Source organism: Anas acuta, chromosome 5, assembly GCF_963932015.1.
Source record: "Anas acuta chromosome 5, bAnaAcu1.1, whole genome shotgun sequence".
NCBI classification, from domain to species: Eukaryota; Metazoa; Chordata; class Aves; order Anseriformes; family Anatidae; genus Anas; species Anas acuta.
In genome coordinates, this window is record NC_088983.1 from 26,470,926 (window position 1) to 26,492,122 (window position 21,197).

Below are 21,197 nucleotides of genomic sequence, written 5' to 3' on the forward strand. Positions count from 1 at the left end.
GCATGAGCTGTTACACATGGTATTCTCCCTCTGATAATGATTGCATACAGAATCTGTCAGTTCCAGCAGTTTTTGTTGCAGCAGTTCAAGACATTCATACAATGAAACCTGCGTTTTCACTTCACATTATTGCTCCATGGCACAGTCGACTTAAAACTTTCTGCATCTCTGCTGCCCCTACATGGAGCCTGTCTTAATATCACTTGCCACTGAAGATAAGTTTGAGCTAGACTTACGCCAGACAATCTGACACAAGGGCAGGATCCCTTCTGCAAGCTTTTTTTTATTGGTGCCATTACCTCTAGAAGAAGAAAATGCAGCACAATTGAGATGAAAGGGTAAAGCATAGGAGTAGCTAAAATCACAGCTGTTTAGAAGTTTTACTGGGTTAAGTGTTTGGTCAATCCAAATACATCCTCTCTTTCCAAGCCAGGCGTGGTGTAGTTTATTTTCTGCCCTGTGACTGGACTTACACCGTGCATGTGGTGCTTTTAATTGACAGCACATCTAGTGTTCGTCGTGTTGATTCTGTATGTGTTGTTTGTAAATACGTTGTGCAGCATAAGCCTCCATTTCCAAACTGTCTGAGTATTTTTGGCAACAGCATTTTGCTGACAGTTGCAAGTTTACTGCATTTACTGAAGTTTACTTTAGGTGCAAGTCTGCACTTAAGGGAGAAAATGACTATTAGGAGGTTATAGATCTGACATCTTGAGTTAGATGAAAAGGGCTAAGAGAAAAGTGTCCCTACAAAAAAAAACCAACAACTTATAATACTTTAATCCTTGTTCATTGTTTTTTCAGTAGTCCCAACTCTGCCATAATCTAACGATGGTTCAGGGTTTTTGTCTGACCTTTTGATGACGATGTAGTTTCTTGTTTGTTTTTAACTCAGTAATCGTCTTTTCCTTTACAGACTGTATACTTTACTATGTGATGGAAAAACTATATAGGGAAAATGATCTTACATGGTCTACGTCTCAAATCTCCTGTTTGTTTATATTACCATACTGCCTGGGGATTTGTTCTGCTTTGAGATTACTGTAACGCATGGGGTAACCTACATAGTTCAGGGAGCAGGAAGGGATCCTGGGCTCTGTACTGCCTTACTGCCATACCTGCCATACTCATTAAGCCGCAGTGTCAGGTTCCCTTTTCCTTGTTCTACCTTTGGTGTGAAGCATCTTGTATTTTTGGTTGTGTAAGAGCCTGCTCTTACCAGGAGATGAGTCTGAATTAAAGCAAGATCTGAGGAGACATGGCTTTGAACACCTCTGTAGTAAAGAAGGCCTAAAACACAAACACATTTCTTGCTGAATTTTCTGATTTCTAGGCAGTTAGTTATGTGAAGGGTGCTCTGACTTGGGAGCTTTTGGATGTGACCAGAGGGCAAAACTGCAGAGTTGAGGAAACCTGTGTGCTAGAGAGGCCTCTGGCAAATGGAGGCACTCCAGAGGTCAAGCAGCAGATGTGGATGCAGCCCTTTCTGGATATAGCCCTTCAGTGTTTCAGATTTGTTTAAAACAAACAAAACAGCAAAAAGAAAACACTATAAAATGTGCAAAGTCTTCTATTCAGCTTAAACTCCCTATGTGGAACCAATGACTTTGTATGTCACCAAAGCAAATTCTGTTTCTCAGTATGCAACTTTCCTGCGTGTAAGAGGCAAAGCTCTCTCTTCTAGATAGGTGACATTAGGTGTGTTACTAAACATCCTAATAAAAAGTGGGTACAGCTGCTTACTCTGGGACTGACTGTCCCAGAACTGTGATACCTTCTTTCATGGACTTCACTAGGAAATAGCCAAGATAACTACGAGGACAGAAGTTAGTTTTTAGTTTGTAGCCACACGGTTTGTGGGCTTGTCTTGATCTTATTTGGGTTATTGTCTGTACATTCAATTTTTCTAACAGTTTTTTTTAATAGTTATTCCAACTACTTACTGAAACTTTCCCCTAGAGAAAATGCTTGTATATCTGTTTTTAATATTAAACCTGAGAAACCCATCTTTTTTAGATGACTTAATTACCACTGAAGTAAAAACATGCCAAGTCTGCAAGAGGTCTGTTTTGGTAGTAGGCTGGGGAGCACGTTTGATAAAATGAGTACTACTGCATTTCTGCTTTAAACGAACCGAAACCTTATTTTGTCTTCCTTATTTCAGTTGTTGCTTTCGCTGTAGCACTTCCTTTGCCCCATCCCCCCTACCTCTTTTCACAGTGTGCTCTGTTCCCATTAGGGATTGGAGCCATACTTAACAATTTTTAGTTTTCGCTCTATTTGCAGTTTGTAGCACTAAAGACAGCGTAGTGAAATTCACTGCAGTCACTGGCAAGTTTATCCCGGTGGCCTCCAGGGTGCAGAGCAGACAAAGGGACCCAGCACGGTAATAAAAGGACCAGCTGCTCCTCTTTGCTCCTGTTTTGTTCTAAGGCTCTATCAGGCTGCCAAGAGCCTTGCTGGTGATTTTGATAAGTTTAGAGTTGAGGTGCATACAAAATATTAAAGTTGAAGAGCAAGAAAAGGCTGACACAGAAGATACTAAAGCTAAAGGAGATCTGGAAACCCCAGAAACAGCACCCTCTGCCTTGCAGAACTGCTAGATGACTGATAATCTTCTGTTGTTTGGTGATAAAATTTAACAGTACCCGACTTGAATTGTAATGTAAGCATTTCTTTATTATTAATTGTGTTTTTAGAAATCCTTTTATTACGAATCAGCCATGAAAACTTTGATTTTCTTCCTTCAGTCCAAAGTAATATTTGAGGAGAATATCAAAAAGGAGGGGGGGAGGTACAGCTTGCAGTACACATTTTTTTCCTGCAAAATTCTGAAATGAAACATGTAATAAACAGTTACTTCTTTTTGTTCTAAAACTTAAGCTGTTTGATGGAAAGTGAAGTGTTAGTTTGGAGGAAAAAAAAGAGGAAGGAAGTACAAACAATTATTGTGGATTTAGCTTTTTTTTTTTTGGTATAAATTGTTTTTTCTTACATTTCAAAATACTTCGTAGTGGAGAAGCAAGTTTCACCATTCCTATTACATAGATGTGAAAACAGAGGTTTAAAATGATGTGATTTGGTCACCCTGGTGTCCAGTGAGGCAGCCAAGAAAAAATTCTTGCTTTCTGTGCTAGTGCAGGACTCCAGTCAATAAGAATCTTTCAGGTACAGTCATATACAGTGTGGGTTTTTGCCATGCACTTATGGGACAAAAAAAGAAAAACAAAAAATACATCTTTCTTGCTGCTTTTTGCTCATCTATGTTCCATTCCTTTTTTCCTAGACTCAGATTATTTTTGTTTCCTCTACTCTCAAAGTTGTTTTGCTTTCTGTTTATAGTTAGACCTCCTCATGGTAACATACGGCATCTTCCAGCAGAGATTTGTTTTCTTATTCTTCAGAAAAGGCAGTCAAAGAAGGTACCTTGCATTTGGATCAGAGAAAGGTCTACTCTGTCTCTTTTTGGGAGAGCAATTGCATTCTGATACTCAGGAAGGTTCCTGCACATAACTATCATAGGTCATTTCATGTGGACAGACAAGCGAGTTTTCTTGGTCCCTGAGGGCTGTGACCATGAAGCAGGTGTATTTTTGCAGTGTTAGGATGTTTGTGGCAGCACAGACCAGACATGTTTGCTGAGAGAAAAACGTTTGTGCAGTAAGGTCCTTCTATAGCCATTCGTACCAGAGATGGGCATAAAGGTAAGGGAGGGTCAACTTAAGAAGCTTTTGGTCTAAGCCTTTTGCTCGTAGTGGAAGTCAAAGTGAATCCAGGGCTATGCAATCACTCCACGCACAGCATTCTCTTTACCCTTCCCTGCCTACCTTCTATATGCATGCGTGGTAACAACTGTTCTAGTTACATTTTTAGATTATGCAAATATGGATTATAAAAATTAATTTGAAAATATCCCCCACACTTCAAAAACGTATTTGAAATAACTGTATGAATTTAACGTTAGGTAATGCAGAAGATAATAAAAGAAGCCACAGGGGGGATAAAAAGAGGAAGAGAGTGGAACACGAGACTAGTCAGAGAGATGGTAAATTTTAAATGTTTACTTGTATTGCGAAGTATTAAAGAGCACTTAATTTTTTTCTTCACTTTAATTCTGTAGCCAGTTCCTTGTGCTGAAGGAATTGCAGTATAAATGCTGAAAAGGTTTAAACCTTATTGGAAGTAAAACAAATACGGCTCAAAGATTTAAAATAAAATAAAAAAATAAAATCTGCACCCAGAGATAAAGAACTGTGTTTTCTTTTTTATCACTTTGGGACAGAAATCTGCATGTTCACGTAATCCTTCCCCCCTTCTTTTTAATGCCTTTTTTAAACTTCGCAGCATTGTGCAACTGCATATCCTTTCTAGAAATACTAAGATGGAAAACCCTTCCCTGAACTCAATTAGCTATTGATAGATGAGTGCATAGATCTGTCAAACAACTTCATTTGCATTGTAGCAAGGCTTGGAGGGCTTAGCTGGCAGAGGGGTATCCCACTGAGCCATGTAGAGCTGCTCAGACACAAAGGAAGAGGCCATTTTCCCCTCAGAGTTAACAATATAAATGACAAAATTGAGGGATGGAAGAAAAAAGTGTTACTTGTATTTCCCAAATTGGGAATGGAAACAGACAGTGTCACTTGGCATGTTTTCTTTCAGCACTGGGACATGCTTCAGCAGGTAGTGGTCAGTGATTTCCTTCTGTATTGCAACTGCAGTTTGGCAGCGCGTGTATTTGTTGTGTTGTATGGTGAGCTCCATTTGTGAACCATTCCAGGTTACAGATAGTTGCCAATAATAATTAAAAAAAAAAAAAGTAATAATGCTCAAGCTGCCATTGTCAGAAAAGGAAATGCTTGCTAAACTGTATATATGGATAAGATGAATCGTCTTTGCTGGAGTTACAGTAGTGATCTGTGGCAGAACTGCGAACTGAACAGGTTTTCAGGTTCTAGTAATTCCTGACAGGGAATTGTCATTTTCATCTAACTGAATTTTAAATAATACACTGAGAGCTGTACTGCAGCGCTGCGAAGTGGAGCTTGTGCACTACATGTAGTAAGACTGAACTTGAGAAAGGAAACTTTAAGGACAGAGTAAAGAAATGATGAGAAATACAGTATTTGAAGTTCAGGAGTGGCTAAATTTTATTTAGGGAGCTGTGCTGCCTGTTTATCCTCTGTCTTTGCTCATTGTTTCTCCTGTGCTGCTTGCTGCTCATGCAAATGTATGCAAGATTAGGCAAATCCTGGCAGCCAGTAGATGAGAAGGCAGAACAGCCTTGCCAGGAGAGCAATTAGTCTGATTTTTGTTCTTTCATTTTATCTGTTGTTAGATGTTTTTCTCTTCCTGTTTCTGAGGAGAAATCACTTGGCAGACAGCAGGATCGCAGGCCGTTCCTGTGCCCACTGTGACTGGTAGAGCAGGCAAGGGAGCATTTCATACTTGGGTGCATCATTAATCAGCTAGAGATCACACAGTAATAACTGGAATATCACTTTTAGAAGGGACATCTTCAGACACTTCTATTATTAAATCTATTATTGAAGGTATTGCTAGATTTTTCTTAAACCTTATTGCTTTAAAATGCAAGAAATGGCTTTCAACACTCAAATTTCCTTTCCACTTAGCAGCAGCAATGCAGGGTGTAACTTAGCCCTTCTTGTTTCTTTAGCTCCTCCAACAGGCCATTTGCTTCTGCAATTCCCAGCTGCACATTGCTGTTCTGTACCACCCCTTTCACTGTGCTGCATGTGTATTTGTGTGACCACTTCAGGGCCTGGACTTCACTTTTTCAAACGGGTTTTGTTTTGGTATGACTTCTCCCCCCAATTTATTTCTAACCTCAGGAGGATCCCAGGTCTTTCTTGTTTTGCCACTAGGTGTGTGCCACAGCTTCTCATGTGCTATACTGCTTATAAAATACCAAGAAAACAGGTATTTTTCCATCAGATCAGTCACCCAGTCTGGCTGAGCACATTGACATGCAAATTCCTGTGAAGGCAGAGTGCAGGATAGGAGTAAAGGCACTGAAGCATGGAGGGACTGCTGCAAAACGGTCTGCTAAATTATAATGGGGCAGGACAAGGGAAGGTGTGAGAGCCCTCTGAGCTGGTTGGTTGGTGGTGGTTTGTGGTGTGTGTGATTTTTTTCCCCTACAAAGTCTCTGTTCAATGTCACACAGTTTATTTAGGTGCAAACATTGTGAAAAGGTGTGATTCTGATCTTAGAAATTATACAGAAAGACTTCTTGAAGTTAAAGCAAATCATTAGGTTTTCAGGTTGACAACTGAGTAAGAATTTTGTCTTATGTATGTGCAAGTTTGCAGCTGAATTGATATTGAAAGATAAAATCCTACAAGCTTCAGCAGCTGGAAGACTAATAAGGAAATACTTGAGTGCTGAAAAGATAAGACAAAGATTATTATCCCAGTTTGCTATTGCGTTTCTGTTTAAAATACCAAGCCTTACTTCATCTGGAGCAACCTATATGTTTGAAAAAGAAGTTTGATCCTGTTTTTTTGTTTTCTTCTCCTCTCGTGGCAGATGCCAGCGATGGTGGACGATCCTATAAAACAGTTTTGGATCGCTGGAGAGAGTCGCTTCTTTCTTCTACCAGCTTGTCCCAAGTCTTCCTTCATCTCTCTACATTGGATCGAAGTGTCATCTGGTCCAAGTCTATCCTCAATGCTCGCTGTAAAGTGTGTCGAAAGAAAGGTGATGCGGAAAGCATGGTGCTGTGTGATGGCTGTGATCGAGGCTATCATACTTACTGTATCAGGCCCAAGCTTAAGGTATCTGAGGAAAAATACCTTCCTTTCTGCATAAAATTTGAGTAGTTCTTACAGCTAAGTGTCTTACTAATGCTTGTTTTTTTCCCCCCTTTTTTCTTTGTTTGTAGGTCATTCCTGAAGGGGACTGGTTTTGTCCAGAGTGCCGACCAAAGCAGCGCTCCAGACGCCTGTCCTCCAGACAGAGACCATCTGTGGAGAGCGATGAGGAGACTGCTGAACGAATAGAAGACGGGGAGGAAGATGCAAACTATGATGAAGTGAGACAAAGTGAGGAAGAGGATTATGAAGACGAGCAAGAGGAAGATGATGAATCTCAGGAGGATGAAGATATGAGGTAAGCAGGCACCCATTAAAGTAGTTTTCTACTGAAATACCTTGATTATTAGGTGGAGTAATTGTTCGTGTAAGCACATGTATTGAAAATCCAGTGAGGGGGTGGGGTGGAGGGAAGCTCATTATGAATTTGGCAGTTACTGATGGGGTTTAAAATTCTCAAAAGAGAGCTCCACTGGACTTAGACTCACTTTTCAGAATGAAAATTCCACCTTTAGGTATGTGGGTGAGGGATGGCCATCAGGGTTGGGCTTCTGTACAACTATTGCTTGAATGTACAATGGAGAGTACTTCAAATGGTAAAGATCTTCCAGAGAAAACATGGAGTTGTTTTCTTCCCATATTGAATGTTGTGGGACTAGACGCATGCATATAGTAAGTATTAGAACAGTAGGGAAGGTAAGATCATCTCTTGAGCCTGTGTCACATTGGAAGGACTGAGGACTTCTGCAATAGCTGACTTAAGAAAAGGAGAGGGGGAAAAAAAACAAACATAAATAATCCAATGTGGTGATGGATTTGATACAGAGCAGGAGTATAAATGTTTGCTCAAGGAAACTTCTAATCTGAGAATGCTTTCTGTCAGTTCAGTACAATCGTTCGAATTGACTGAAGCAAAGCTATATCTGGCTCCAAAAATTGAGATTCAGTAGTAAGACAGAAGTTGCATCTTCATGATAAGTAAACTTGTCTCTGGGATCTTTCTGTAATGGCAGGAGAAGCTTGAATATTAGTTATAAACTTTGACTAGATTGTAACATTTATATTTAGCTATTTAGAACCATGATTTATTTCTGTAGCTGACTGTGTTCAAAAATCATGGTAGCTAGAACTGCTGTGAGAACTAAGTAGGCAGTTTCAAGAAACTGATAGGTTGTGCTCCAGGTAACACATCTGCATTGCACAGGCTGCCACGGTGATCAGAATTCTGAGCATTTCCTTAAAGTATGTGCTGCACATCATATTTGATTAAAAGAATTCAGAGCAGTGTTTAAGAGACTGGTGGTTGAGTGAACGCATCAGTGGAAGCCTTTTGCCTACCAGCCTTGAATGGTTGTTTTTTTTTTTTTTAAATGCTGAATTAGAAAACTGAGGGGAATAGAATTTAAGGATAAATCTAATTACTCACTTTTTGTAGCCCATCAAAGCAAGGAAGACCGCAGGTCAAGTTTCCATTAAAAATGAGAGCAGCCAAACTCAACAATCCTTTCTCAAGTCGGAACAGCCACCGTCAGGCAAGATACGCTTCTCGGAGTCAGCAGAATACACCTAAGCAAGGTGGATCTTCATCTAGAGTTACCAGGAGGGGTCTAAGAAAGGTAAAATCGGCCCCTCCATCAGTGACGAAGCCTTCTTTACGACTTAGTAGTCGGACCACTCGTCAGAGCCAAAGTTCATTACAAGCAGATGTATTTGTGGAATTGCTCAGTCCTCGAAGAAGACGAAGAGGAAGAAAGAGTGCTGATAACACACTGGAAAATAGTCCTTCCAATTCTGTCGGATTTAGAATTGTTGATACTGCAGACTCAAATGAACGGGTTAGAAAGTATCCAGTTGCTGCCTCAAAGCTTTCTCTTCCTGTTAGTGAACCCAAGAGAAGAGGCAGGAAACGACAATCCACAGGTTAGAGAAATCTATTTATCTGGAATGAAAACAAATCTCGCTTGCTTGCTAAAATGTCTGTGTGGTAGAGCAAAGACTAGAATTAGTGAGAAATGATTGTTGAAAGCATTTTTGCCATTTCCAGTAAAACATTCCTTTTTTTTTTTTTTTTTTTTACAGTGATGGGAGGGAACCTTAAAGACATTTCAGTCATCTAAAGAATAGATTTACCATACAGATTTACCATAATGATTACATTTACCATATCTGTATTGGAATTTTCATATTTGCATGCAGTATGGAACAGTCACTAATAAGGAGACAGAAAATCTGCATGGTTTAAGGCATATATATGTTTACTTATAGCTTTTATAGTTTTATTGAAGAGTTAAACAGCTGAAGAACATAGATGTACGCAAGGTAGCATTTTATGTAGCAAGGGAGACATTTAGTGGTTAATAACAAACTGTAATCTTGTTAAATTCCTGAGGCCAAACTGCATGAGTTGAGGCCTTAAACTATGGCATTGGTAGTTTTAATGCCTCAGGTCTCCAAAAGCAGGAGCCGTTAACTTTATTATGAGCAGTTGAACCAGAAACTGCTATTGGACAGTTAATTTTTTTTTCCCAATTAAAACACTAACACAGAATTGAAATCAATATATAATATAGTGCTAGACAGTCTAAGGATTAAAGCATCCGTTTCTTATCTTTTAGTTTTTTTCCAGATTTTTGTAGCTTAAATCTTGATTTTTTATTTTTTTCTCTCCTCTCTTAGTGTAATGTAGCTGTTCTTGGAATCTAACCCTGCTTACTGTGGGTAGGGTGTAGGATGAGACAGCCAAACAAAAAGAAAAATCTGTCTTACCTCCAGCTTACAAGATACAGGGGCTCAAAGGGCAGGAACTGAGAACTCTGCTCGGCATTGCATCTTCTAACCATCCGTACCCTGTACTATCTGTTTGTTGTTTGTTTTCTTTTAGAATAGGATAATGGTGTTTCACTTTCAATTTTTACATGTCAGGCTTTTATTTTCATCTGGTGGGATGTCTTTGTTTTTTTCCTCCCCAGAATCATCTCCTCAAACCTCATTGAACAGAAGAAGTTCAGGACGTCAAGGGGGAGTTCACGAACTCTCAGCTTTCGAGCAACTTGTAGTGGAACTGGTACGACATGATGACAGCTGGCCTTTCATGAAACTGGTTTCCAAAATCCAGGTAACCGATAGAACTGAGGAGGGAATGATAACATTAGAGAATCTTGTTTGCTGTCAGTAAAACTTAATGGCACTACCCAACTAGAGAATACAGTGGGATTCAGGAGAATTTTCACACTTCAGCTCAAATATTTGGTGCCAGAACTAAGTTTTCTGAATGACGTGATTTAATGCAAATTTAAAGTATGCTTGGCATCAATTGTGTATAACTGAAATGCTTTGATGGGGGGAAAAAAAAAAGAGCAGTGGACTGATAAAGGTAAGTGTATGGTTATTAATTGGTTCATTTATCTTTAATTTATGCAAGGGAGTTTCAGAACAGATCTGCAATAAAATAGCAAGGTAGGAACAGCTTCATTCCAACATTAATTGTGATGAAGTAAAAAGGTGACTACTTAGCTGAGTTCATTTAATTTTCTCTTGATTTAGATTATAAAATACCAGATGGTAAAGTAGGTATCCTTAGTACTGCTTTAGAGACTTGTATTTCAGTAAAAGTTCCCAAAGCATGTCTGGTTTTCTGCAGGCTGCACTAGCTTGTCAGTTGCAAGACACTTCTGGATTTATTCTACAGTAACAAAGTGCCAGTCCTCTTCAGCCCCTCTGTAGCAACTCTGCACAGACAGGAGCAATAGTCATCTTGCAGGAGTTAGAGCGTTTAAACACTGAGCTCTATTAAAATCATCAGTGGTAACTGGTAAATGAAGAGGAGGAGGAGAGGAGTTTTGAATGAATGATTTCAGGACAAGCATCTGGCTACTAGAGTAGTGGAATTGCTTTGGGAAGCTTAAGTCTGGTGAATGCAGGGAAGCTTCTTAAGGAGGATGGATGGAGAACTCAGCTTAATTCTGATCCTGAGAGCAAACTACGAGAGTTCAGTGCATTCAGGTTTGCACAAATCACTGAAGGATAGCCTGTACAGTTCAGAAAGAAAAATCCATACCTGAAGGTCCCAGATCTTCTTCGTTATGCCAGAAAGAGAAAATTACATTTTTCTTTTAGTGTTTATGTAAACAGCACTTTGAATGTGAAAAGAATGAAAAACATGATCTAATTCTGTATCTCTGTTGATTCTTCCTCTAGGTTCATTTGCAGGTTGTATTTGATATGGTAAAGTTTCAGGCAATAATAAAGAACTTGGTTTTAGAACATATACAATGGTGCACAGGAGGTATTTCTTAGAAGAAAGCAATATTTAGAGCAGATTGTGCATTTAAAAAGATACCACTTTTTTTTCGTGCTCTGTGGGGTGGAAAATAGCACCCATACCTTGGTGCTTACTTGGACCTCAAAACCTGTCATCCAAATGATCAGTACCCTTAAGGGTTAAGCAGTCCTTTTTCACCTCTAACATTTATCACACAAACGCTGTTCTGAGTGGTACTATCTCTGGTACTTGCACTCTGCATCCTGCTTGCTACAGAAAGTTCACTACCTTCCTTTCAACATAACTAAATAGAATTTCAATGAACAGTGCAAAAAGGTGAACAGCGGTGGAGTAAGAATGGCCATTACTCATGATTAAGGAGATTTTAATATTACGTTACAGGAAAATTAAACATTTTTAAAATCTTGGAGAACTTCTGCTCTCAACAGATCGGAGTAGCTGTAATACCCTAATGCTTATCTGCTCTTGTAATTTAATTTCCTGCAGTTGTTCACAGGGCATTGAGGATGAGATTTATTTAAGTTGCTGGCTGTTTGCTGTGGTCTGCTACTTTAATGATGTATAAAAATGGAAAAGCAATACCTGCAAACTGACACTCAGCTCAGGAAGTGTAGGTTGTTGCTTCATACTCCTGTTTGTTGAAAAACAAAACCAAAATGCTTTCTGCTAATGCAAGACTTCTTCTTTTTTTTTTTTTTTACATAAGTAGAATTTTAAGCTTCTGATTGGTTTTTGTATGAATAATTTTTTTCTTTTTCAAAGGTACCAGACTACTATGATATCATCAAAAAACCTATTGCCTTAAATATAATCCGTGAAAAGGTGAATAAATGTGAATACAAGCTTGCATGTAAGTATCAATAAATTAACAAACCCTCTTCTCTCTTTAAAATAAATCATAGTAAAATAGAGCTGTGTTGGGATCTGAAATCTGTTTGTGTTTGTTGTTGTTTTTTTTTTTTGAAATAACATGATTCGTGTTCAACAAATGTCATTTAAAAATGCTTTTTACCACCAAAGTACATGATGTATGGATAGATAAGAAGTGAGCATCTGAGATAATCCAGCTAATTTCTCAAGCCTTTGATGTCAGTGTGTGTGACACTGATTAAATACTTAGAAAAGCTTCAGTTGTTCCTTGTTCTGTATTCCCTCTATTGACTATCAGAGGAATTTAAGAATGTTTACGTGGCTGTTCACTGGTAACATACTTGATGCATGTGTAAAAATATCTTTAGGGTGGCAACTCTGCCCTCATTCAGCGGTGTCATACTCCTTTATTATACCGCCATTTGATGACATGAGACACTCTAAGTTCACTTATTTACTTTTTATTTACTAGCGGAGTTCATTGAAGACATTGAGCTGATGTTTTCAAACTGCTTTGAATACAACCCTCGTAACACAAGTGAAGCGAAAGCTGGAACTAGACTTCAGGCTTTCTTCCACATTCAGGCTCAAAAGCTTGGACTTCCTATCACATCTGGTAATGTGGACCATGCCGCTCCTGTGGCAAAGAAGTCACGAATCTAACCTCTGCCTTCCAAAGGATTATTTTTGAGGGAATCTGTTAAATTCATTAAAATGAAATGTTAAATCATGCAGTCATCATACCTGTATAAAGCAATAACAACTGTTTAACCACCTTGAAGTGTGGCCTGCACTATATTCTCAATGTAATATTAAGCACTCAGGAGAACGTAGGAAAGATTACCTTTGCTACAGTTTTATTCAGTGTCTAATAATTTTGATAGATGTACTGGGTACAGTACTGGTTTACAGAGGTTTTGTACATTTTTAATACATTCATGTGTCCAAATATCTTCCAGAAATGCATTGTTTTTTCCTGCACCAAATGACTTGTTTCATCCTCTAGATTTTGTAGGAGCTGTGGTATTGAGGGCTTTATCAACTCAGATAAAATCTTCTGCTGTAGCACAGTTGAAGAAACTGTGCATGTTTAAAACTTGTTTGAGCATATCTTCTCAACACTACACATGAATGAGTACAATTGCATATTTTTTAAGTACTGTACCAGTGCTGGCTGGAGGTATTCAGTCTGAGTTTATTAAGTAGATATTTATTTAGCATTCAAAGTAATTTGTGAATTTGTTTTGTATTTATAAAATTTGTACTGGGGATTAAAAACAAAAAAAAAAAGAGTTCCATAACTTTTTTAATTTTCCTGTGTTTTTTGTTTATTCCCCTGTAACTTCTTGATGATCAATCAATAAATATCTTCCCCTCTACTTGGCAGTTCTAGCAATGAGTAAATTTACAGGACTGTATTATAAGTTTCTATGTACAACTTTCGAAGTGTACAAATAAAATGACACATTTTTCAACGTATGTTGAGCTTCTGACCTTTACTTTTGGATCACACTGCTCTGCCGCCTTCCCCGTTCATTTACTAGGACATGTTGCTGGAGAGAACACAGCCGAACTTGGTTTCCACACAAGCACCACGAAGTACCCTTAGCAGCATTTTCAGGAGCTCTGGCCACTGTGCTATCTGGTCTCTGACCAATGGGAGTGTGTGTTGGTGTGTAAGGAGTGATGCAAGAAGTGTGTGTGTAAGTTGTTCTATAAGTGTGGTTCTTTAATTAGGATTTTATTCTATCAGGGTAAAATCTCATCGCTCTTAGCTGACCAGCAGCTTCTGTAAAGCATCCTTACTATCCTTGGCAGTGGTCTCTTTATCTGGCTGTTGGCTTTCAGGTCTGTACCTCCATAGCAGGGAGTATGCTGTACTCTGAGGAACAGCATAGAGCACAAGTCTGGGGGTGAAGAGGGCAGGAAAAACTGAAAGATGAGGCTTGCTGCTGCAGCAACTTTTCTCCGTATGTCTGTGCTAGCTTACATTGCATCCTCATGAAGGCTTGTAAATGCTACTGACCTGGACAATTACATGCTGTGTAACTGTGGATTTTCTATGCCCGTATTGCTTACCTTGCCTTAGAGTTGACAAGAGCAGGCATTCCCTTGAGCCTGGGGAACAGATGGTGATAGGAGACTGACCAGTTTGAAGTTTAAAAGAGGGGGGAAAAAAATCTTAAGAATGAAAATAAGAGGGTTATTGTTTAAAGATGCATGTTAATACTTCAGAGTTTGTACACGAGCTGCTCTTTTTATGTAGCTAACATGTCTAGACACGAGATATGTTTCTTGTTCCATAAATGGTTTTTCGACCTTCACACCACAAAGAATGACAAATACTGTAAGGAAGTGAGTAGCAGAAAGCTCCTTTGCATGGTGTGTTGGTTGAACTTGATATCCCTGCATCTGTCAAGTCCCAAGAGGCTGTGAACACACTGACAGGCAGGTTGCACAGACAGTTGTGCAAGTTCTTGCCGACATGAATGCTGCCCATTGACTTGAGTGTGAGTACTTGGGGGGGAGGCACAGTGAACTGGCCATGTCTATCTCTGGCAGATGCAATTGAAGTTGTTACTGTCTTCAACTTACTCACAACTGTTCATTCCTATCATTTTTTCTCTGAGGTTGTTTCCTTCAATAGCTTTCCCTTAGCAACCCAAGTATAATTTCAAGTTTGGATGGAGCGGATGGAACTGTTCAACCCGAATTTCAGCTTGTACCTGGGTTTTTTGTATCTCCTATCATCTAGTTTGGAAGAGACCTCCAAGATCACCTAGTCCAACCTCTGACCTAACACTAACAAGTCTCCCACTAAACCATATCACTGAGCTCTACATCTAAACATCTTTTAAAGACCTCCAGGGATGGTGACTCAACCACTTCCCTGGGCAGCCCGTTCCAATGCCTTAACAACCCTTTCAGTAAAGAAGTTCTTCCTAACATCCAGCCTAAATCTCCCCTGGCATGACTTTAGCCCATTCCCCCTTGTCCTATCACTGGGCATGTGGGAGAATAGATCCACCCCCACCTTGCTACAGCCTCCTTCAAGGTACCTATAGAGAGCAATAAGGTCGCCCCTGAGCCTCCTCCAGGCTGAACAAGCCCAGCTCCCTCAGCTGCTCCTCATAGGACTTGTTCTCCAGGCCCCTCACCAGCTTTGTTGCCCTTCTCTGGACTCTCTCGAGCACCTCCATGTCCTTCTTGTAGTGAGGGGCCCAAAGCTGAACACAGTACTCGAGGTGCGGCCTCACCAGAGCTGAGTACAGGGGGACGATCACCTCCCTAGCCCTGCTGGCCACACTGCTTCTGATACAAGCCAGGATGCTGTTGGCCTTCTTGGCCCCCTGAGCACACTGCTGGCTCATATTCAGCCGACTATCAACCACTACTCCCAGGTCCTTCTCTGCCAGGCAGCTTTCCAACCACTCATCTCCCAGCCTGTAGCTCTGCTTGGGGTTATTGCACCCCAGGTGCAGGACCCGGCACTTGGCCTTGTTGAATTTCATGCAGTTGGCTTCAGCCCATCTGCCCAGCCTATCCAGATCCTCCTGCAGAGCTTTCCTACCCTCAAGCAGACCGACACACGCACCTAACTAGGTGTCATCTGCACACTTACTGAGGGAGCACTCGATCCCCTCACCCAGATCATCGATAAAGATATTAAAGAGAACTGGCCGCAGTACTGAGCCCTGGGGGATGCCACTAGTGACTGGCCTCCAACTGGATTTAACTCCGTTCTCCATGACTCTTTGGGCCCGGTCACCCAGCCAGTTTCTAACCCAACAAAGCGTACGCCAGTCCAAGCCAAAAGCAGCCAGTTTCCAAAGTTACCAATTTGTCATTAAGTTTGCAAGCCTAAGGCTTTAGTTAAACTTGCTGAGGGTAGGATATGGAGAAGAGCACATTTTGTTCAACTTTCCTGCAAAACGAACCCATGTCTTACTGTAAGCACGCTTTTCTCAGGCTGCCATCCAATGCTTTTACTACTAGGGTAAGGTATATGCACTATCTGTAGGAGGAGCTAACTGGGCATGTTCAGCTGTTTCATCTCTGGTTCAGAGGCTTTGACTAATGGGGCTTTACCAGGCTCTTCAAGAACATGGGCAGTCGTCTTCCATGAGCTCCAAGTCTGGTGTCTGCTCTCAAAAGTAAAATTTTGACAAAATTGCCTAGTAAAGGTCTTTTCCTTCTCAGTAGCTCCAGTATATTGTAGCCCGGCATGCATCCAAGGACTGTAACAGCAGGTGGTTTTCCTCCTGTGCAAGTTCTGTTACTTTCATTCTTCCCCTTTTATTCATGACAGAGCTGGGTCTTACTGTTTTAACCACCTTAGACGATTTCTTCTGATCCTTTTTGTATGTGACAATTCTCTCATAAGCGCAGGGCCTGTTCCTGTGGAGGAACTGAGCTCCAGCCCAAAGTACTGTCTCTTTCCAGGAAATCTGTGCTTCAACAACATTCTCTGCTCCTGGCCACCACAGGTGGTCAGGGGTTCAGGAGACAAATCTCTCACATGGCTGCCACTGTTGGAAGCTGCTCTTCCTCCCCAGACAGCTCTAGCTTAGAAGGAGAAGACTTGTTGCTGGAGTCCTGTCTTCAAACGCTGAGGTGGCTGCGGTCAAGCTGATGCTGGCTGCTTGCGCTGTGGTGAGAGTTAGCAGCAGCATAGCAAGGCTGTGGTGCCAGGTCCCTTCACCTGTGTCAGCCCGCGGGTGATTTCCTCAGCGGGTGCATCTGGTGTCAGGTTTGCCCGCAGACAGCTGAGCTCCTGGAAACCTCCCGTGACGCTGGAAAGATGGAGCTGCCCCGCTGCGGCAGGCCAGGCCCTGTGACAGGCCTGGCGCCTTCCACCCCAGTGGATTTGGGCTGGGGCCATCCAGTCCCACAGCCACCGGTGGGTGGCAGCTGCACAGAGGGAGAAAAATGCGTTTTGAGTATTGCAAGGGAGAGCACGTAAATGTTAGTACTGAAGGTTGGGAAAAGGGCCTTAGAATAATTGCAGTGAATACAGGCACTTAGAAACCACTAGGTGGCAGCTGGAAAGCAGGGAGGGCCTGCACGTACAGGGACAGGGAGGCTGGGACTGCCCGGAAGAGCTGACTTGATGCAGGAGTCAGTGGCATCCAGGCGGGTTTTGAATATCTCCAGAGAAGGAGACTCCACAACTTTCTGGCAACAAAGTGCTAAGTAGCAATGTAAACTACACCCAAAATGCTTTCAGGGGCAGAAGGCCACAAACTGCATATATTTACCAAAAAGTACCCGGATGCTGACTTTGGGCTTGTTTCTCTGTCACAACATATCATCCTAGCTTTCTAGTGCTAGTCCAGGAAAACTGCTGAAACTGTATTATTATTATTTAGGTGCAACTCTACCTTTAAAAATAATTAGCTGTGAAAGAAGGAAAACTGACGGTTTTCTGTGACTTTGGAGGCATGGGAACATGCAGCAGGAGGCTGGCAGGTGTGTGCCTGGGGGAGGCCAGGGGGTGTAAGGCAGTAAACACAAGCGCCCTGCACTTGCGGAACAGATCCAGCTGTTCACGTCACTCCCTTTTGATGATAGAAATGTTCAATTGGGCCACGTTTCCTACAGGGATGTTGCATTATCTCTTGTAGAGGTTATTCACACAAACTTTGCTATTCTTTGTTTACCAGTTTATTTAGGCTTTGTGTAACCATTCCTGAGATGGAGTCCCATAAAAGCACATAAAATAGTCAACGCGCCTTTCTGTTCTTCTTGTCTAGGCACCTTACAGCTCAAATTAGTCTGGAGAGGAAAGGACTTGTAAGAGACCGGTTGTACTGTGGCTTGGCTCCTGTGACAGGCCAGAAATGTGATCCAGGATGCTGAAACATCTTGGTTTTGGATCACGGTTTTGAATGTGCTTCTGGGCAGCGTGCAGCTTTGCCTATGGGATCAGGAATTCACAGTTCCCTTTGGTGAGCAATCTAAAGAGTCCATGAGAATTAATCTCCCCTGTCTTGGCACTTCTGTGATGGTTCCTCATCTCCTGGACAGGATTCGATCCTTTCCTGGTGAATAATTTGGTGCTGCAAAAGATGCCTGCTTAAATCAGACCTATGGTGTCCTGGAAGTGCTGCTGCTGAGGCTCAGGAGCAGATCGTTTTCCAAGGGCCTTATTCCAAGGCGATGACCTAACCGCCGTGGGAAGGGCAGCACGCAGAGATGAGGCATCTTCCTGGCAGTAATATAACAGGTCCGTAGCAGAATCGGGCCAAGGCTGCAAGACTTGGGATTAGTGCCTGTCCTCTGTGCAGGCTGCTCTGCACTTGTCCAGGCACTGGGAGCAGGATCCCGTGTCCCACCTGCAGCCCCTGTGGTCTCTGGGGTTCACTCTTTTGGACTCGTCTTTAAAGAGGAGAAGAACAAAGCTGAATCACTGCGTTCCTTAGGCCAGGCAGCTCGAACATCCTGAAGGTTTGCGTGCCTCCATCCAGAAGGGGAAAAGGATTCCTCAAATCCTTGCAACCTCATCCTGGAGGTGCAAGGGCTTAAAGTGTGTGATGTGCTGCCTGACTGCATCCCAGCTGTTGGCGGTCCTCCTCCTGAGAACCAGGCTGGAGCTGGAAATTACCATGTCCTCTCCTTCAGTAGGAGTCACTGCTCTGTTACTGAATGAGTTTGCAGAAACCTGAATGTGATGAAACCCCTGTTAGGAAAGCTGTAGATGTGCACTTTATTTTGGTGATGCAACTGGCTGCCTCTTTGTGTAAGTTCTGTCACAGTTACATGCCAAATTCTGTACACTACATGAGAGCAAAGAAGCATTTGTTGAGCCACGGTAGTAACAGTAAGAAAACAGAACTTTTTTATTATTATTTTAATTTTTAATCTCTGATTTTTAAGGAAAAAAATCTGCTTCTATGCTGTGGCCAATCCACAGCAGGAGACACCTGGCTCGAGCAAGGTGCATAACGGAGGTCTGCTGAACAACTACTGTTGTAATAGCTTTCTTCAGGTGGCAAAGGCAAGGGAATTTTAGCCACCAACCTGAAGAGGTTAGCGAAGGGCGAAATTGCTATTGAGGAAGCACCTCCTGGGACCATTGCATTGATTAACATCCCTGCTAGCCTTAGGCATCCCAATTTTATAGATCCACTGGAAATTTCTGACAGAAAGCTGCAGAACTATTAATGGCATCTCCTCTCTGCTCCTCCTGTGCGTGTCCCTGTGCCAGGAAGGGCTGCTGGGTTCCTCTGCAGCTGTGAGTGGATGCTGTGGGCTGGGGGCTGTGCTTAAACAGCAGATCCCAGGCATCGCTTCCTACCCCGTGCATGTCTCTGGGCAGCGATACGTCTGCTGCCGGCACAAACGGGGAAGTACTGTGCTTCAGACAGTAGGGTTCTTCAGCCAAAAACAAGCTAGCAGTACTAGAAAACGGTTTGTTGTTCTCCTCCCACACTTTTCACATCTCGCACGCTTTTAGTTTGAGAGATTTGCACTGTTTAGGTGCCTGTGCCACGAGCACACTTTGTAGGAAAAAGTTGTGTGTGTGAAAGAACACAAAAGGACTGGATTATCCGGACGAGGTTTTCCAGCTGACCGACTAGCACATCGTGCCATGGCTTCTTGGCTGCTTGGAGAAAAAAAATCTGGACTTTTATTTGATCAGAATAATTAAATAAAGCAATCTATATTTCGTGTTGCATTACAGTCTGTTCTCACAAAGCAGGCTGGCAGCTTTTCTCTAATCCATTTCCCAGCGCATGGGTCAGATCTCTACACCTGGTTTTCTAGAGGTCACATTAGCTCCCCTCTTGCCATTTTTCTGCAACAAGCATTATTCTGTGAAGCACAGTGGCTGCCATGCCTTCCAGAGAGTGATGCTGCTTTTCACATTTCCTCTCTTTAGGCGGGATTTAGCACATCACATCCATGCCTGCTGCATGGCCGGGGCTCTGCCCCGCTGCACGTCCAGCTACGCAGCTCTAGCATGGGGCTGGCTGGAGGTAACAACCTGCACCAAGCTCCTCAGAGCTGCTGTTGTAGGAATATGCTCACTGAGAAGGAAAGTCTGACTTTGCTGCTTGTGTGAGACAGAGGTGTTAAGCAGATGCTTTCTGTGAACGGCCTGCATTTCCTCCCTCAGGGGGAAGGATGCGCTGGGGCGTACAGTGGCACGGGACCCAAGCCTCCCTGCCCTGCACTTGAGCTTGCCACAGGCTCCCTGCGTGACCTCGGGCACCCAGGGAGGGGAGGCTTCATTAATAACCTTTATAATAACCTTTGAGGCACTGGAATGAAAATGCTACAAATAGAAGTGAAAAAAACAGTCTTTACCATGGAAATGAAAGTTTTCTGAGAAAAAAAAAAAAAGACGGTAACAGCTTCTGGGCTGAATAAATGCTACACAGCCAGTGGCTGATCTTCCCAATCCTTCCTCACCTGGGGTTATGCTGTACATTGGTCGCAGCTGTGAGCAGCAGGAGAGCTGTGGGAAGAAATTGCTCCTGGGGAAAACGTGTTCTGCAGGGTGTGGGGGGATTTAGGAAGGTTACCAGGGTGCCTAACAGTGACTTCGCCTAGTGCTACACATGTGTAAACCTTTGTGAACACAGAACACACGCTAATTATTTAACTCATTTTTAACCTTCTGTGTTCATTAATAGCACTGAGCAAAATTTCCCTCCATGTTAGACTTTCAGAGAGTTTTTTGATCGTTTACCCAGAGACATGGGGAATTCCCCGCTGCCCCGAGCAGCGAGCTGCCGCCCCTGTGAGCATCTGCTGCTTCCACTGTGGGTGGCTGCTGGGGCCCCAAAATGGGACCCTCTGTTCCCCGGCCCCACACATGGTGCTGAGTGCTTGCGGAGCCCTGTGGTGACCCTAGACCCCCGGATGGATGGGGTGGCACCTTCCAATTACAGCCAAGTAAATGCAACGCGCTGAATGATTTTTCAGAAGAAACACGTCTGAGATGTAAGGGAAGACACAGCCTCAGTGTTGGCCTTTTGCTGGGGTTTTCTGTAATCCTGGCATTTATTACAAGAACGGAGATTTTGTTCTGCAGTCTTTGTACTCCCACTGAAAATAGGGAATAGTTGGAGGGAAGCGGGACGTTTTCCAGAGGTACACAGGAGAGCAAAGGAAAAAAGAAGGGCTGTGAGCAACAGAACTCGTCCAATGCAGCGTCCTATGGCTTTCTCTCTTGACTTATTTTTCTAACTGAAGAACATTAAGAC

General features: G+C 42.3%; 1 protein-coding gene across 3 annotated transcripts in view; it reads left to right on the forward strand.

Moving 5' to 3' along the window:
* BAZ1A (bromodomain adjacent to zinc finger domain 1A) overlaps window positions 1-13,464 on the forward strand; it is a 61,031-nt gene extending 47,567 nt beyond the window's left edge. For all 3 annotated transcript variants that reach the window (XM_068683352.1, XM_068683354.1, XM_068683353.1), the window contains 6 exons: window positions 6,550-6,797; window positions 6,905-7,131; window positions 8,269-8,753; window positions 9,803-9,948; window positions 11,878-11,965; window positions 12,458-13,464. In XM_068683352.1, the coding sequence (XP_068539453.1) occupies window positions 6,550-6,797; window positions 6,905-7,131; window positions 8,269-8,753; window positions 9,803-9,948; window positions 11,878-11,965; window positions 12,458-12,648 (1,385 nt within the window). In that variant the 3' untranslated portion in view covers window positions 12,649-13,464. The remainder of the gene's footprint in view (window positions 1-6,549; window positions 6,798-6,904; window positions 7,132-8,268; window positions 8,754-9,802; window positions 9,949-11,877; window positions 11,966-12,457) is intronic.
* Window positions 13,465-21,197: the final 7,733 nt, after the last annotated feature.